General features: G+C 34.9%; 1 protein-coding gene across 3 annotated transcripts in view; it reads left to right on the forward strand.

Moving 5' to 3' along the window:
- Parp8 (poly(ADP-ribose) polymerase family member 8) overlaps window positions 1-12,653 on the forward strand; it is a 175,544-nt gene that overhangs the window by 101,372 nt on the left and 61,519 nt on the right. For all 3 annotated transcript variants that reach the window (XM_010644012.3, XM_010644011.3, XM_010644013.2), the window contains 3 exons: window positions 1,273-1,350; window positions 2,476-2,570; window positions 12,406-12,466. In XM_010644012.3, coding sequence (XP_010642314.1) covers window positions 1,273-1,350; window positions 2,476-2,570; window positions 12,406-12,466 — 234 coding nt within the window. The remainder of the gene's footprint in view (window positions 1-1,272; window positions 1,351-2,475; window positions 2,571-12,405; window positions 12,467-12,653) is intronic.

The raw sequence follows: 12,653 nt of genomic DNA on the forward strand, positions 1-12,653 counted from the left end.
TCTTTAAAGCAATAGAACTATTTAATTTAAATCTAAATAAAATGCATTCAAAACATATCTATATTCTTTCATCTAATACTATAGTCACTGGCAGAATGCTTATGTATCTTATATAACATGGCTGTACACAATTTTGATTGAACTGATAACATTTGTTATTTAAACACAATCTCTTAAGTCAAAATACACAGAAAGTAGTTATCATTTGATGTCTGAAAGGGCATTCATCTCTTTCCTTTTGAAAAATACATTTTGAATGTTTGAATAAATACTAAGACATTAGGCAAAGTGAGTGTAGTCGGGCAGTAGCTCTTCCCTGAACGGAGTGCATTCAGTGCATCCCTTCTTCCTACTCATGTTGCACTACCAGTCCCTTTCAAAAAAATCTGTAATGAGAGTCACTGTCTGGAAAGAACTGCTGCTGATCAGAAAAAGAATTCATAAAATCCAAAGTCCCTATTCTTGGCTATTTGGTTTTTCTTAAGAACTTAAAATTTAGGAAGGGTGACAAAACACTGGATGGAGGAGTCAATTCCCGCATCCAAGAGAAGCTGGTTTTTTCCTTCTAACTTTGTTAGTAAGGCCAACGCCAGGGATACCACCATGGATTTTCATTACTTTGGACACACAACAAATGTGATTTGGTTAAACAAAAACTCAAACTTAAAGGTAAAGTTTATTAAATTAAATATACTTCTGAATTGTTAAACAAGTAATTTCTGTATACTGGAAGTTCCTTTCACAGTATGATTCCTGTTTTCATAATTTATTGCATTCAGAGTTTCTTTTCTTTTAGACTGCTGTTTAGAGTTGACTGTGAAATTAACTGTCTTAGATAAATAATACAGAGGAACTTTTTAATAATAATTGAATTAGCGGGCTGGGAATTTAGCTCAGTGGTACCACCACCCTCCTGGCAAGCGCAACAACCCGAGTTCAATCCCCAGTACGCCCCCAAATTGAATTAGTATGAGCTTGAAAAATGTTTTATCAGAGCAAAGCTGAAGATATAGTTGATTACATGTGTTTTTAATGTACACCCAAATATTAAGTGCTGATACGTCAGTGAAAGAAAACTTATTTGAATAATAAATAGAGCTAAGTGAATCCACAAAACTTTCTGTCTTTTGTTTTGGGATTGTACTTCACCAAGGAGACTTTACATATAAAATCCATGTAGTAGTCACAAAATGTAGTCACTTGCTCCTTTATCTGCAAAAGAAAGCAAACTAGTATGGCACTTAAAATTGTCTTCTTGTTCTGTTATTTTAGGAATCAAGACAAAATAGTACAGTGGAAGAAGATTCTGAAGGAGATAATGATTCTGAAGAATTCTATTATGGAGGACAGGTAAGTAAACCGTCTTCAATCCCCAGGCCCAAGGTTGGTTCATACAGCCACATTTGTCGTAGCGGAAATCTGTGCCTGAGAGTTATGACTCATAGGCACGGATAAGCATCCTATGATTAACCAAAATATCTGTGTAACTTAGCTATTTTCAGTTTTCTACATATTCTCAGATGTTAAGGTTATTCTTGGAAATCTTTGTATTATAATTATTTACATTGAAATGGTCTTAACTCATTAATGAGGTTTTGTAGGTAACATTTTATTGTGCTTTGGATTTTTACATGTTTTAAACATATCACACTCAGTATTCTGATGGGATGGCACTTCTACGAACAGCACCGATTGTTTAAAGTAGAAGATGGTTAGTTTTCATAAAGCTCGATGGGCCTTAATTATTGAGCATCCTTTTTATTTTATTTGGATTCACTGTCATTGCCTCCACTGTTGAAAAATTGACATGAAGAAGTATGAGTTTAAATATGAAAATAGGACAGCCACATAGATTAAGTATTTCATCAGATTTTTGTCAGAGTAATGATAACATGTTGATTTTATAAATATGATGCGTTCTCTTTATATAATCCCTCCAATGAAATGTCCTTTATAACTTGGACAATAAAATGGAGGATCCTTGAGCAGGATATTAGAGATATAGACAAAGTTAAGTTTATTCTCTTCAAGGAGTAACTTTCTAGTATTGGGAAGGTTTTTTCCTAATGAAATGATTCTTCAACCAATATAATGTTTAAGGTAATACAAAGCATTTCTTTCGCAGTTTTTGCTTTGTTTTGTGTATGGAACTAGTTCTTGCAGAGAGAACATAAAATGCTTTTCTTTGGTCTAGTTATTCATTCCAGAAATTTTGCAGAGTGTCTGCTAGATAATTCCCTTGTTTTAATGCTTGCTTCTCAGGGTTAAAGTTGTCTAATTTTAATTTGTAAATCTAATGTGATACTAGCCATAGGTAGCACAGGAACTTCAATGAAAGTGCCACTGAATTATCTTGGATTTTAACAAAGCTCAGTGCGCCCCACAGAACGCACTGGGGGACATGTCCAGGAGATTGTTGCATTTCGGTTGTGTTAATGCTGCTCACTCCCGAGTCACTTCTGAATCACCTTCCAGGTGAACTACGATGGGGAACTGCACAAGCACCCTCAGCTAGAAGCCGATTTATCAGCGGTGAGAGAGATTTACGGCCCAAATGCAGTTTCTCTCAGGTAAAGAAATGCCTTCAATGAATACAAATTAATTTAAATTATAAGCAGTTTTTTGAGGTCAGTTACATGTGAAAGTGTGATAAATTTTGTGGTGCGTATCTTTATAGAAAATGATTTGGTGAATTTTTTGTACGTGTGGCTAACGATTCATTGATTACATTAAAGACGGTAGTTATTTTGGATACTTTGGAGAAATGCTACTTCTCAGAAGTGTCATAAGTAATTACTATAGTAGATTTGGCCAGCTGGCCTCATGTTTTATTATAAATCCAGGCCACAGTGCTGTGAACAATAAATTAAGTAATGTAAAACTTCTGGTGTCTATCACCTTGTGATTTGGTCCTCAACAAAAAGAATAAATTTATATAGTGTTTCAGTGATAATGTATTTTATTTTGTGATTATGTAATACTTAGTGATAAAATTTATTACATTTAATCATTCAAAAGACCTCAGCCTTCTTACCTTTTTTTAAATTTTAATATTAAAGAAAGACTTTTTGCCTTTAAATTAGCTTACAGAAATATAATCTCTTCATTTCAGCTTTCTTCTCTTTTCCTGTAGTGTAGTCTTTACTTTTTATGTATTTATTATTTTGATTTTGTGAGACAGGGTCTCGCTGTGTTGTTCAGCCTAGCCATGAACTCACTATATAGCCCAGGTTGGCCTAAAACTCACAGCAGTCGTCCTACCTCAGCTTCCCTAGTGCTCAGACTGCAGGCATGTGCCACCACGCACAGTTTAAATAGTGCGGCCTAAATCAAGGAACTGTAGCTCCCTCTCCTGACCTGACCTTGGTTCTAGCCCTGTTTCTACGCAGAGCACCCCGGTGTGCAGGATTCCCTCCTAATGTCAGGCATTTGCACATGCATCTTTCTTGTCGAAGAACATTCCCTCCAAATCCTATTGCTGCCTCTTGTCAAACCCTAGTATAAAGGTAAGGTCAGGTTTTCCCTAGTCTTGATTTTTTTTTTTTTTTTTTTTTTTTTTTTTTGGTACTGGGGATCGAACTCAGGTCCTTGTGCTTGCGAGGCAGGCAGCAGAAACAATGAGCTGAATCTCTGGCTCTTCTTTGAATCTCTACTGTTACTTTGCCTTCTGGACTCCCAACATATTGGGCTTTTTGTTGTGATTATTGAATTTCTCATGTCTTCTCATTATTGGTTTATCTCTCCCTCTCTAGCCTGAATTTTGTGCATGTTGAGACAGTGCTTTTTTCTTTTTTTTTTGTTTTGCTTTTATAATCATTCTTTCCTGACACTTAGCATAGCATGAGAAATACATGAAATACAGCATTCAGGGTGATTTCTTGATTGTTTTTCTGTGGCAGTTTCTCTGAATAGAGCTGATCACATTATTCTCTTTGATGGGAATACACACATTTTGAAAGGGTGAACAAATATCTTTAATTGGGAAGTACAGCGTGGCTATAATTTATAACTGCCAAGTTCATTTTAATTGCAAAAACAAAAAAACACTACCACCTGCAGCCTAAGTAAGTTGGGGTTGTGTACCAGATCTTCATTGACTCTTGTCTTCTGTTGAGTGAGTATGATAAGATCATATTTAAAAAAACAAATCCTTGTAAACTTTGAAATTTTTGCAAATTAAACTATTATAATTTCACATTTGATATCTGTCATGGCTCCAGATTAGCCTATGTGGTTATTAGTAGGGTTGTATAATGAATATAGGAAGGCAGTAGGAGCTTTTGATAAAGAAATTGTGCAAAAGAATGGCTAATTTGTACAGTAATTAAAGTTTGCTTATAAGCTTACATCTTTAATTTTAAAACAATAATTCACCAACCCACTAAAATAAGAGGTTTTTCAGGGCATTTAAACTCACAATAGAATATAACATTCAAGTATTTTGTTCAAAATATATATTTTTATTATGGTACTTAGTGCATCGTGATAAAAAAAACCTAGGTTGCTTTGATACTTAAAGATGTTTTTGTAAAACATTTCCATGTCATCCAGGCTCCATTTATTTTGTCATGTTTCTATGAAATTGTTTTCTCACCAAGCACTTAGTAAGCACCTATGGTGATTAGTTTTAGTATTTTCTACTATAAATAATATTGGTACTTATTAGCATTAAACTTAAATGTCTGGAAGATTAATAAGATGAAAGACCTAACATTTGGATTTTTTCTGTGCCTATTTTACTTAAAACAGTCTTGATCCAGTTTAGGATGAATACAAGCCATATTTGTGTGTGCTCTAGGTTTTCTGTAGAGGACGATTCCAAAATAATTAGTTTTTGTGGTATTAAAAACAATAGCAGTTTGATTTACTTAAATAAAAATGAATTTACATTCTAGTCTCAAATACTGAGAGTTGGAGACATGGGAAAATGGGGATGAGTTAGGCATAAGATTTTGGAATTGTCTTTTGTGCAAAGTCCTAAGCCTATTGAAAACAGACTGTTTAATTAGCTGTTCTTTTACTTAATTGAGGCTTATAAGAACTTAATGGACTTTGAAGAGCAAAAGTACCTCAATATGCACAATGGGCTATGTGGGGTCATTTTTTTTTTTTTTAAAGCAGCCTCTAATGAGAAATGAAGCTAACCACATCTGAGTTTTTTTAAAGAGAGGGGAATAACTGCCTAGATTGAGGGGGAAAATATTCTTAAAAGCAGAGTAAAGAAGGTATAGAAAAAATGCCATGTGGAGGATTTTTTACTCAAACAGGCAGTAACAGCTGTCTCTGGACCTATCATTCAAAAACAAAGTGATTACATTGATGATAATTCTGATTTGTAGTTGTCTTTAACATTTCTTTATTAGTACATGTTTGCGATACATAACGAATGCGTTTGTGTATACACACACACACACACACACACACTCACACACACTGTCTTAGTCCTTACAGCTTCCCTTCCATTTTCCCCTTCCTTCTCTCTCCCTCCATGCATTCTTAGATCTCCTTCACATCTGCAAAAGGTCTACTTCCCTGCTTGAAATTATACTTTGAGATTCTCACGTAAGAGCAGCCATGCAATATTTAACCTTCTCCTGATTTTATTTTGCTTAACATTGTGGTCTGTTGTATGGGAAAGTGCATTACCTTGGCAGAACAGAAACCTGGTGATCAATCTGAATATGGACCACCTTTAATTATGCAATGAAAATGCATTACGTTAGTATGTGTTTTTCATTATAAATATACCCCATGATTATATATCTATAAAGTCACTTTGATGTCATTTGAAAATAGTTTGTGGATCAATATTTTTAGAAAGTCAAGGAATTATAACCCAGAGAATTTTCAGTTGGTCAGGCAAGAAATAATTCTGATAATTTCCTTGTGAAATTTAATACTTCGGAGCACATCAGATACCTTTGCTTTATGATCATGCTGTCTTTCATGTTAGAAATTGAAACCGTATGAGTAATCCAACCTTTTTATTATGACTAATGCCTAGTGTGGGCTGAAAGCTCCCAGGATTATGACTCTTCTGCATTTTGATTACTTTTTTAATGGATGGACAACTCTGACGATGCCTTTTTGAGTCGGTGCTTAGGGAACTAAAGAATTGTGAGGTTTTATTAGTGGTTTGAGGAACTTGTACTACCATACTCATGCTCACCAAAGGTAACAACATGTCTCTAAAAGGAAAGAAAAGGAGAAAAGCAAGAAAAAGCCCCCATAAATCCAGAGAAACCACTTTAATTTCTCAGGATTTCTGAATTTGTATTTGTAGTAGCCAACAGGACTATTTACAGGACTATTTCTGATTGTCCTGTTCTTGGAATATTGTAGGGCTGTTTTCTCTGTTTCCTTTAATATTGGGGGAGGACATGTTTTGGCCAGAGAAATGTACACATAAAGTGCTAGAGTGAGAGTATTTTTCCTGGACTCCTTAATGATGACCTTGATCCCTCCCACCCTTGCAGTTTTATGTGTGAGTGAGATAGAAATACTGTTTTTTTGTGTTAAGCCACTGAAATTTTGAGGCGGTTTGTCACCACAGCGTAACAACCCACATTGAAATATGTCGTTCATCAAAAGGAGATTTTTGGCTTGGGAGTTCGTGGTCTTCTTTCCAGTGTATTGCTTCTCCACCCTCTGCCTCTGAGCTGAGGACAAAAACAGCCTGACACTGGAAAATCAGGAAAGCAGTGACAGGAGACGCACAGGGTAACAACACCAAAGGGAGATGATTTTTCCAAAGACAAAGGAACATGATCCAGATCTGGACTTCAGATGATCACAGCCTGGCCACTGCTCTTTGTTCCCACGCCTAGATTTGCTGTAAGCAAAACCAGGGCCGTATAAGATGACCGCAGTTGTAACGCCAATTTACTCAGTATCTCTCATGAAATATTATTCCATCTTAGAAAAGATCAGATTGCTTTGTTATCTGGAGCTAATTTTAAAAATTTTGTCAGTCCCATCGTTTTTTCAGAGAAATTTGTAACTACCTTGGATACAATCTTGTAAACGCTTTGGTCTTGCCAAAATGTCTTCCTGACCACCGAGCTTGCATGTTTCTTGGCCCATTCACAAGCATTTCTCCCACACTGGGCAAAATCACACATCGAATAGGCACGCAGAGAGAGAGGGGCAAGCTGTTGAGCTTCAGATGTCAAAGGAAGGTATGTGTTTATTCACGAAATATCTTTTAAAAATCTAAGCACCCAGTTGCGGAAAGCAGACTACCATATAGGTCTGCAGTGAAGCTTGTGTGTGTACATTATTTCCCTGGTAGCTTATGAGGAATAGGTAGATATTTAAAATACATTTTTCTTAACTAGCATGATCACACCTCTTTTTGACCAGATTGTAATACAAAATATTCCAAAAGTACAGTGAGTAAGCTGTAGTTTACAGAGAAAGGAAGACCAACACAGATAGTCTAATAAGATCTTATACATACGTTGTGACTATATTATGACTAATGCCTAGCATAGTATTACAGGGAAAGGAAGACCACAGATAGTCTAATAAGACCTCATACATACGTTGTGAACAAACATGTGAATGTCATGTCGGTGAAGATGTTCTTGATTGGTTCCATTAAAAACAGGAGAGTGAATTGTTAACAATTCTAACAGTATTCTTAAAAGCTATTAACATAGTTATTTCATACATAGCTTAACTAATCTAGGGCACATGTAAATGTTCCAAATCAAATGGTTAAAGTTATATAGACTTGAAAAGTAGCTCACCTGGAATTGGAGGTCTCACTAGTTGTTAGGAGATCTTCAGTGCAGGATTTCTTTCCAGACCCCCCATTCCCTAGCAAAACAACTGTAGCATATCATTTCTGGGTTATTTCCCTCCTATTAAACATAACCTTAAATTCAGTTAGATGTGGTCTTTTCATAGGGAATAAATGTAGGCAGTATGTGAAATTATTTTGAGTTATTATGAACCCAGTATTGCATTCAGGACACAGGCACAACTCAAGTTGCATTCATCTATCAAATACTGGACTTGATTTTGCATTTGCTATTCATGAGATCCTGGGCTACTCAAAGTTATTCAGATATAGAAATGATCTTGAGGACTGACTGGGTCGCTGCATCTGGACAAACTGTAATCACGCTCTGTAGTCTTGCAATGGGAAACTTGAAATTACTGGCATTATATAAAAAGGGCATCACAATGGAAGTGGGTTTGCATATATGCAGTGTCATTTGTGAGTTCTTTGAACTGTGGCATAAAAACAAAGCAAGTAACTATTTACAGATTTACACCTGCAGAAGCCAGCTAATTGCAAACCTTTAGGGCTTCAACCTCTTTTTAATCCTGTTTTCATATTCTGCTATGGTGAAGAAGAACACTTGTAATGCCCGTCCGCCTTTTTTTTTTTTTTTTTTAAATTGTGTTTAAAATTTGGAGGAAGCTAACTTTTCTCTCATTGAGTTTATTGGTACATTCTAGGTATATAGTACAGTTACATTCATCATTGGGATCTTGTACCTTTACATGACAGGTCTTGGTTGTCATTTTCCCCCTTCTGCCCCCTTCACCCCTCCACCCTCCTCTATTTACAAAGACTTTGTTTCCATTTTTGCCTTTTCTCATATTTTTTCTTTTCCCTTATTCCCTTCCCCCTACCCTTCCCACTTCCCCTACACCTTTAGCCCTTTTCTTCCTATTTCACATTATCAGTTATACAGTTTGGATCTTACTTACACTTTTAGTTTTTCACAGCAGAGAAACTATTTGGTATTTACACATGTGTATCTTATTTATTTCACTTAAGAGTATGACCTCAATATGCCTCCCATTTTCCTATGAATGACTCTAATTTCTCATTCTTTATGGCTGAGTACTATTTCATTTTATAGAAAAACCACATCTTTATCCAGTGTCCAACTAAAAGCTAACTTTTAAACAAAAAGTTTTCAAGAAATTATACCTAGAATACTTTAAAATTTATAGTTAACTTTTAAAATGAAATGTGTCACATTCTAATCATAACTTTGTTAGTTTCTGTTCAAGTGCTTTGAAAAACTATGTATGAGCAAAATAACTGGGTAAGGTTCTTACTGATTTAAAAAAAAAAAATCACTGATTCTTTTCTCGTTGTATCCAAACATGACCAGAGTCTTGCCAGTGTAAATAAATTCAAATAAAAGAGTAATTCTCCCTAATGAACTTGGAAAAGTTGAGAAAAATAAAATATCTGATGCTGATAAGGACATGGGGAATGGTCACCAGCAAGGCCAGTTTTAAATTTTGACCTTTTAAAATAATTAACTAAACAATATGTATCAGTAATCCTAGATTAAGTCATACTATTTAGTTTTTTTTTTTGGTATCAGGAATCGAATTCGGGTCCTTGCACTTGTGAGGCAGGTGGCGGAACCACTGAGCTAAATCCCCAGCCCTAAGTCATACTATTTATTTGAATCAGGAATTCTAGAAATTATTCCATGACAATATAAGTGTGCATAGATTTTTATCCAGAGAATTGTTAGACATAACAAAATAAAAGGAAACAAAATGTTTTATTATGCAACTGTATTTATATACATACAGCCATTTAAAGTTAGGGTTTTGAAAAATATTCTACAATATAGAATAATATTAACTCTAGTAGAAGAAAAACCATAGGACAGAAACCTTTGGGTGCCATATATGAAAAAGACATCACCAATAATTATCATTGATTATGGTGTTAGAAATTATTTTTTATGCAATTTTTTGCTTCTTGCTTTTGATGTAATGATTCTATATCAGCTTTCTAATCAGAAGTTAGGTCTGTGTTTTTAGGAAACATTACGCTTTCTATAAAATTTGAATGAGGTCTTTGGTGAACATATAAATACTCTTTTTTTGAACTGTCTTGTGTCTAGTTTTTAAATCATTTTAATTTAATGCTGTTTTTTTCTATTTTGGTAATCTGGTTGTTTAGAAAAGAGTATATCAGCAACATTCCTTCCAGAATATGGTATTTTTGTATCATCAGCAATAGGCAATTTTCATGAACATGCAATAATTAAATATTATCTTGCTTGGGGATATTAGTTGAATTGTTTCCAATTTCTGCCCCCCCACCTTTTTGAGACAGGGTCTCACTATGTAGTTGAGACTGACCTGGAACTCACTATGTAGCCCAGGCTGGTCTAGAACACAACAGGGATCCTCTTGCCTCAACCTCCCAAGTGCTGGGATTACAGTTGTGTGCCACCACACCCGGCTCCAATTTCTACTTTTGCAAACATTGAGCCAGATAAAAGTCTGAACAGATTTGCCTTAGTTTCCTGAGATTGCCTCCTGCAAATGGAATGGTGTTTACTAAGGCCTCTTCACTTCCCAAAACTTCTTTTGATTATTATCATTTCTCCTTGTTGATTATTATCAGCTCTCCTTGTCATTGCACTGATTCTTTACATGCGTAGCACTTAATAGTTGGCCTACTATATTTAAATCACTTGCTATGTGCAGGGTCGTTAGGTTATAATTAGTGACTTATAAGGCCTATTTTGGAAAATCCATTATCTATAAATGGGCTTTGCATTTTTAAAAGACTGCATAAAAATCATGACAAGAGACCATATATAACCCGAAAAACCTTTACTATTCACAGAGAAAGTTTACTGGACCTTGAATTCAAGACATACAAGAAATGGCTCATTTTCTCAGTCCTTGTTCTTGTCATTTTCTGTATGATTTCACAGTCAATTTTAAATTATCTTTTATTAGAAGCATATATTCTGATGCTGTGATTTTTTAAAAATATGTAAGCTAGTATAATACTTTTCTTTCTTTCCTTTTTGGTACTGGGGATAAAACTCAGGTTCTTACGCTTGAGAGGCAGGTGGCAGAACCACTGAACTAAATCCCGGCCCAATACTTTTCTTTTTAAAAATGCAATTTTAAAAAAATATTGCTATTAAAAATTAAAATGTTCAGTTTTATAAAACATTAAAATATACTTAATGTTTTGATATTTTTAAGGAGAAAAATCCAGAAAGTCCAGAGTCTAAGCTATTTTATTCAAATGCATAAACTGCCTTTTATTGGTTATAGATATCAAGAAAAAAAAAAACCTCCTAGATTTTCTTATTCATTAAGTTACATAAAGCCATTTTCTACTCCAGCCCCTATAAATGTGCCATAATTCTGTATTTTATATGTATTATTTCCATATGTAACACACAGGAAGTTTTACTGAATCCTTGTTGTTTATCAGATATTGCTGCATATGGTTGGATTCAGTGCCTGACTCCTCCACTGGCCTCATATCTATGATGAGGACCTCATGAGATTATCCCTTAATATGTAACCTGGTTTCTAATACAAAACGGTAGTTTTTGAATATTGAAACAATTTGATGGGTTCCTAGAGAACTGGAATACATGTATTCAAGTCCCTGCCATTCTGCAGAGCAATAATGATTATGGGCCTCTGTTTATGTGGAAATAATACTGTAGTAGTTGTCATAATGTTTTGTGAATAATTACTTTTATTTTTTAAAAAAAAATTTTTGGTACCAGGTATTGACCTTGGGACCTTGGGCTTGCGAGGCAGGTAGTGGAACCACTGAGCTAAATCACCAGCCCTGTTTTCTGAATATTAAATAATCATATGTAGATGAAGTTTTTAGGAAAGTTTCTGGTACATAAGGGCTTAATATAAACACTGGTCATTTTTATCATTGCCATTATTTCTGTAGTTATATTCCTCCTTATAGGTAGTATTTGAAACTTTATAATTTTATAGGCATATCAGAAGTGTAGATATGTATATATGGAGAATATTAAAAGTGTTTTTTGTGTTATTTCTTTAACTTGAGCTGTACAAAAGATGGTCTTTAATAGTGCCTTCATTTGGAACACATGTGTATTACTTTCATTTTGACATATTAAACTTTTATAGCTACCTGCACAAACACAATGGTATGTAGGTCCCACAGCATCTGGGTCAATTTCTGAACCACCACTGGCTGCACAGAAGGAAATCTCATGGGCATTTTGCTGTGTTTGCATCCCTCCCCCTGCCCCCACATATACCAGAATTCCTCTCTTTCCTTTAGAAGCAGCTCTTCAACCTTAGAGTGTGATGAAAACGCAGTCACATGGGGAGACTGGAGTACTTTGAAAACGCTCGAGTGAGCAACTCTTGCAGTTATTTATTCACATGCATTCACACACATAGCTCTGTGGTACGCATAGGTCACAGCAAGTGACAGCCCAGCTACACTGAGGTAGTAATTCATACCCATGGTCAGTTCTGTGGCGTCTGTGGAAATCAGGGATCAGAACTGGTGATGGAATTTCTAATTAAAACAACTCACCACACACTATCTTTTAAGGAAAATGAAACAAAACAAAACAAAACAAAACTAATGTTACTCTTTGCTTTCAGGGAATACGGAGCCATTGATGATGTAGATATTGATTTGCATATTGATGTGAGCTTTCTTGATGTAAGTATCAATTTCTGTAATAGAATTGGTACTTTTAAAGTACAGTTGTTTTTGATTGCCTATATTATCACATTGACATTAAACTGATTTATTAAGAAATGCTATAACTAAAGAAGGAGAGATTATATATAAATTTTTTTGGTATGGATTCTTTTTTTTTTTTTTTTTTTTTTTTTTTCAGTGTGAG

Source organism: Fukomys damarensis, unplaced genomic scaffold, assembly GCF_012274545.1.
Source record: "Fukomys damarensis isolate Sample0158 unplaced genomic scaffold, DMR_v1.0_HiC HiC_scaffold_1, whole genome shotgun sequence".
In the NCBI taxonomy this organism is placed as follows: Eukaryota; Metazoa; Chordata; class Mammalia; order Rodentia; family Bathyergidae; genus Fukomys; species Fukomys damarensis.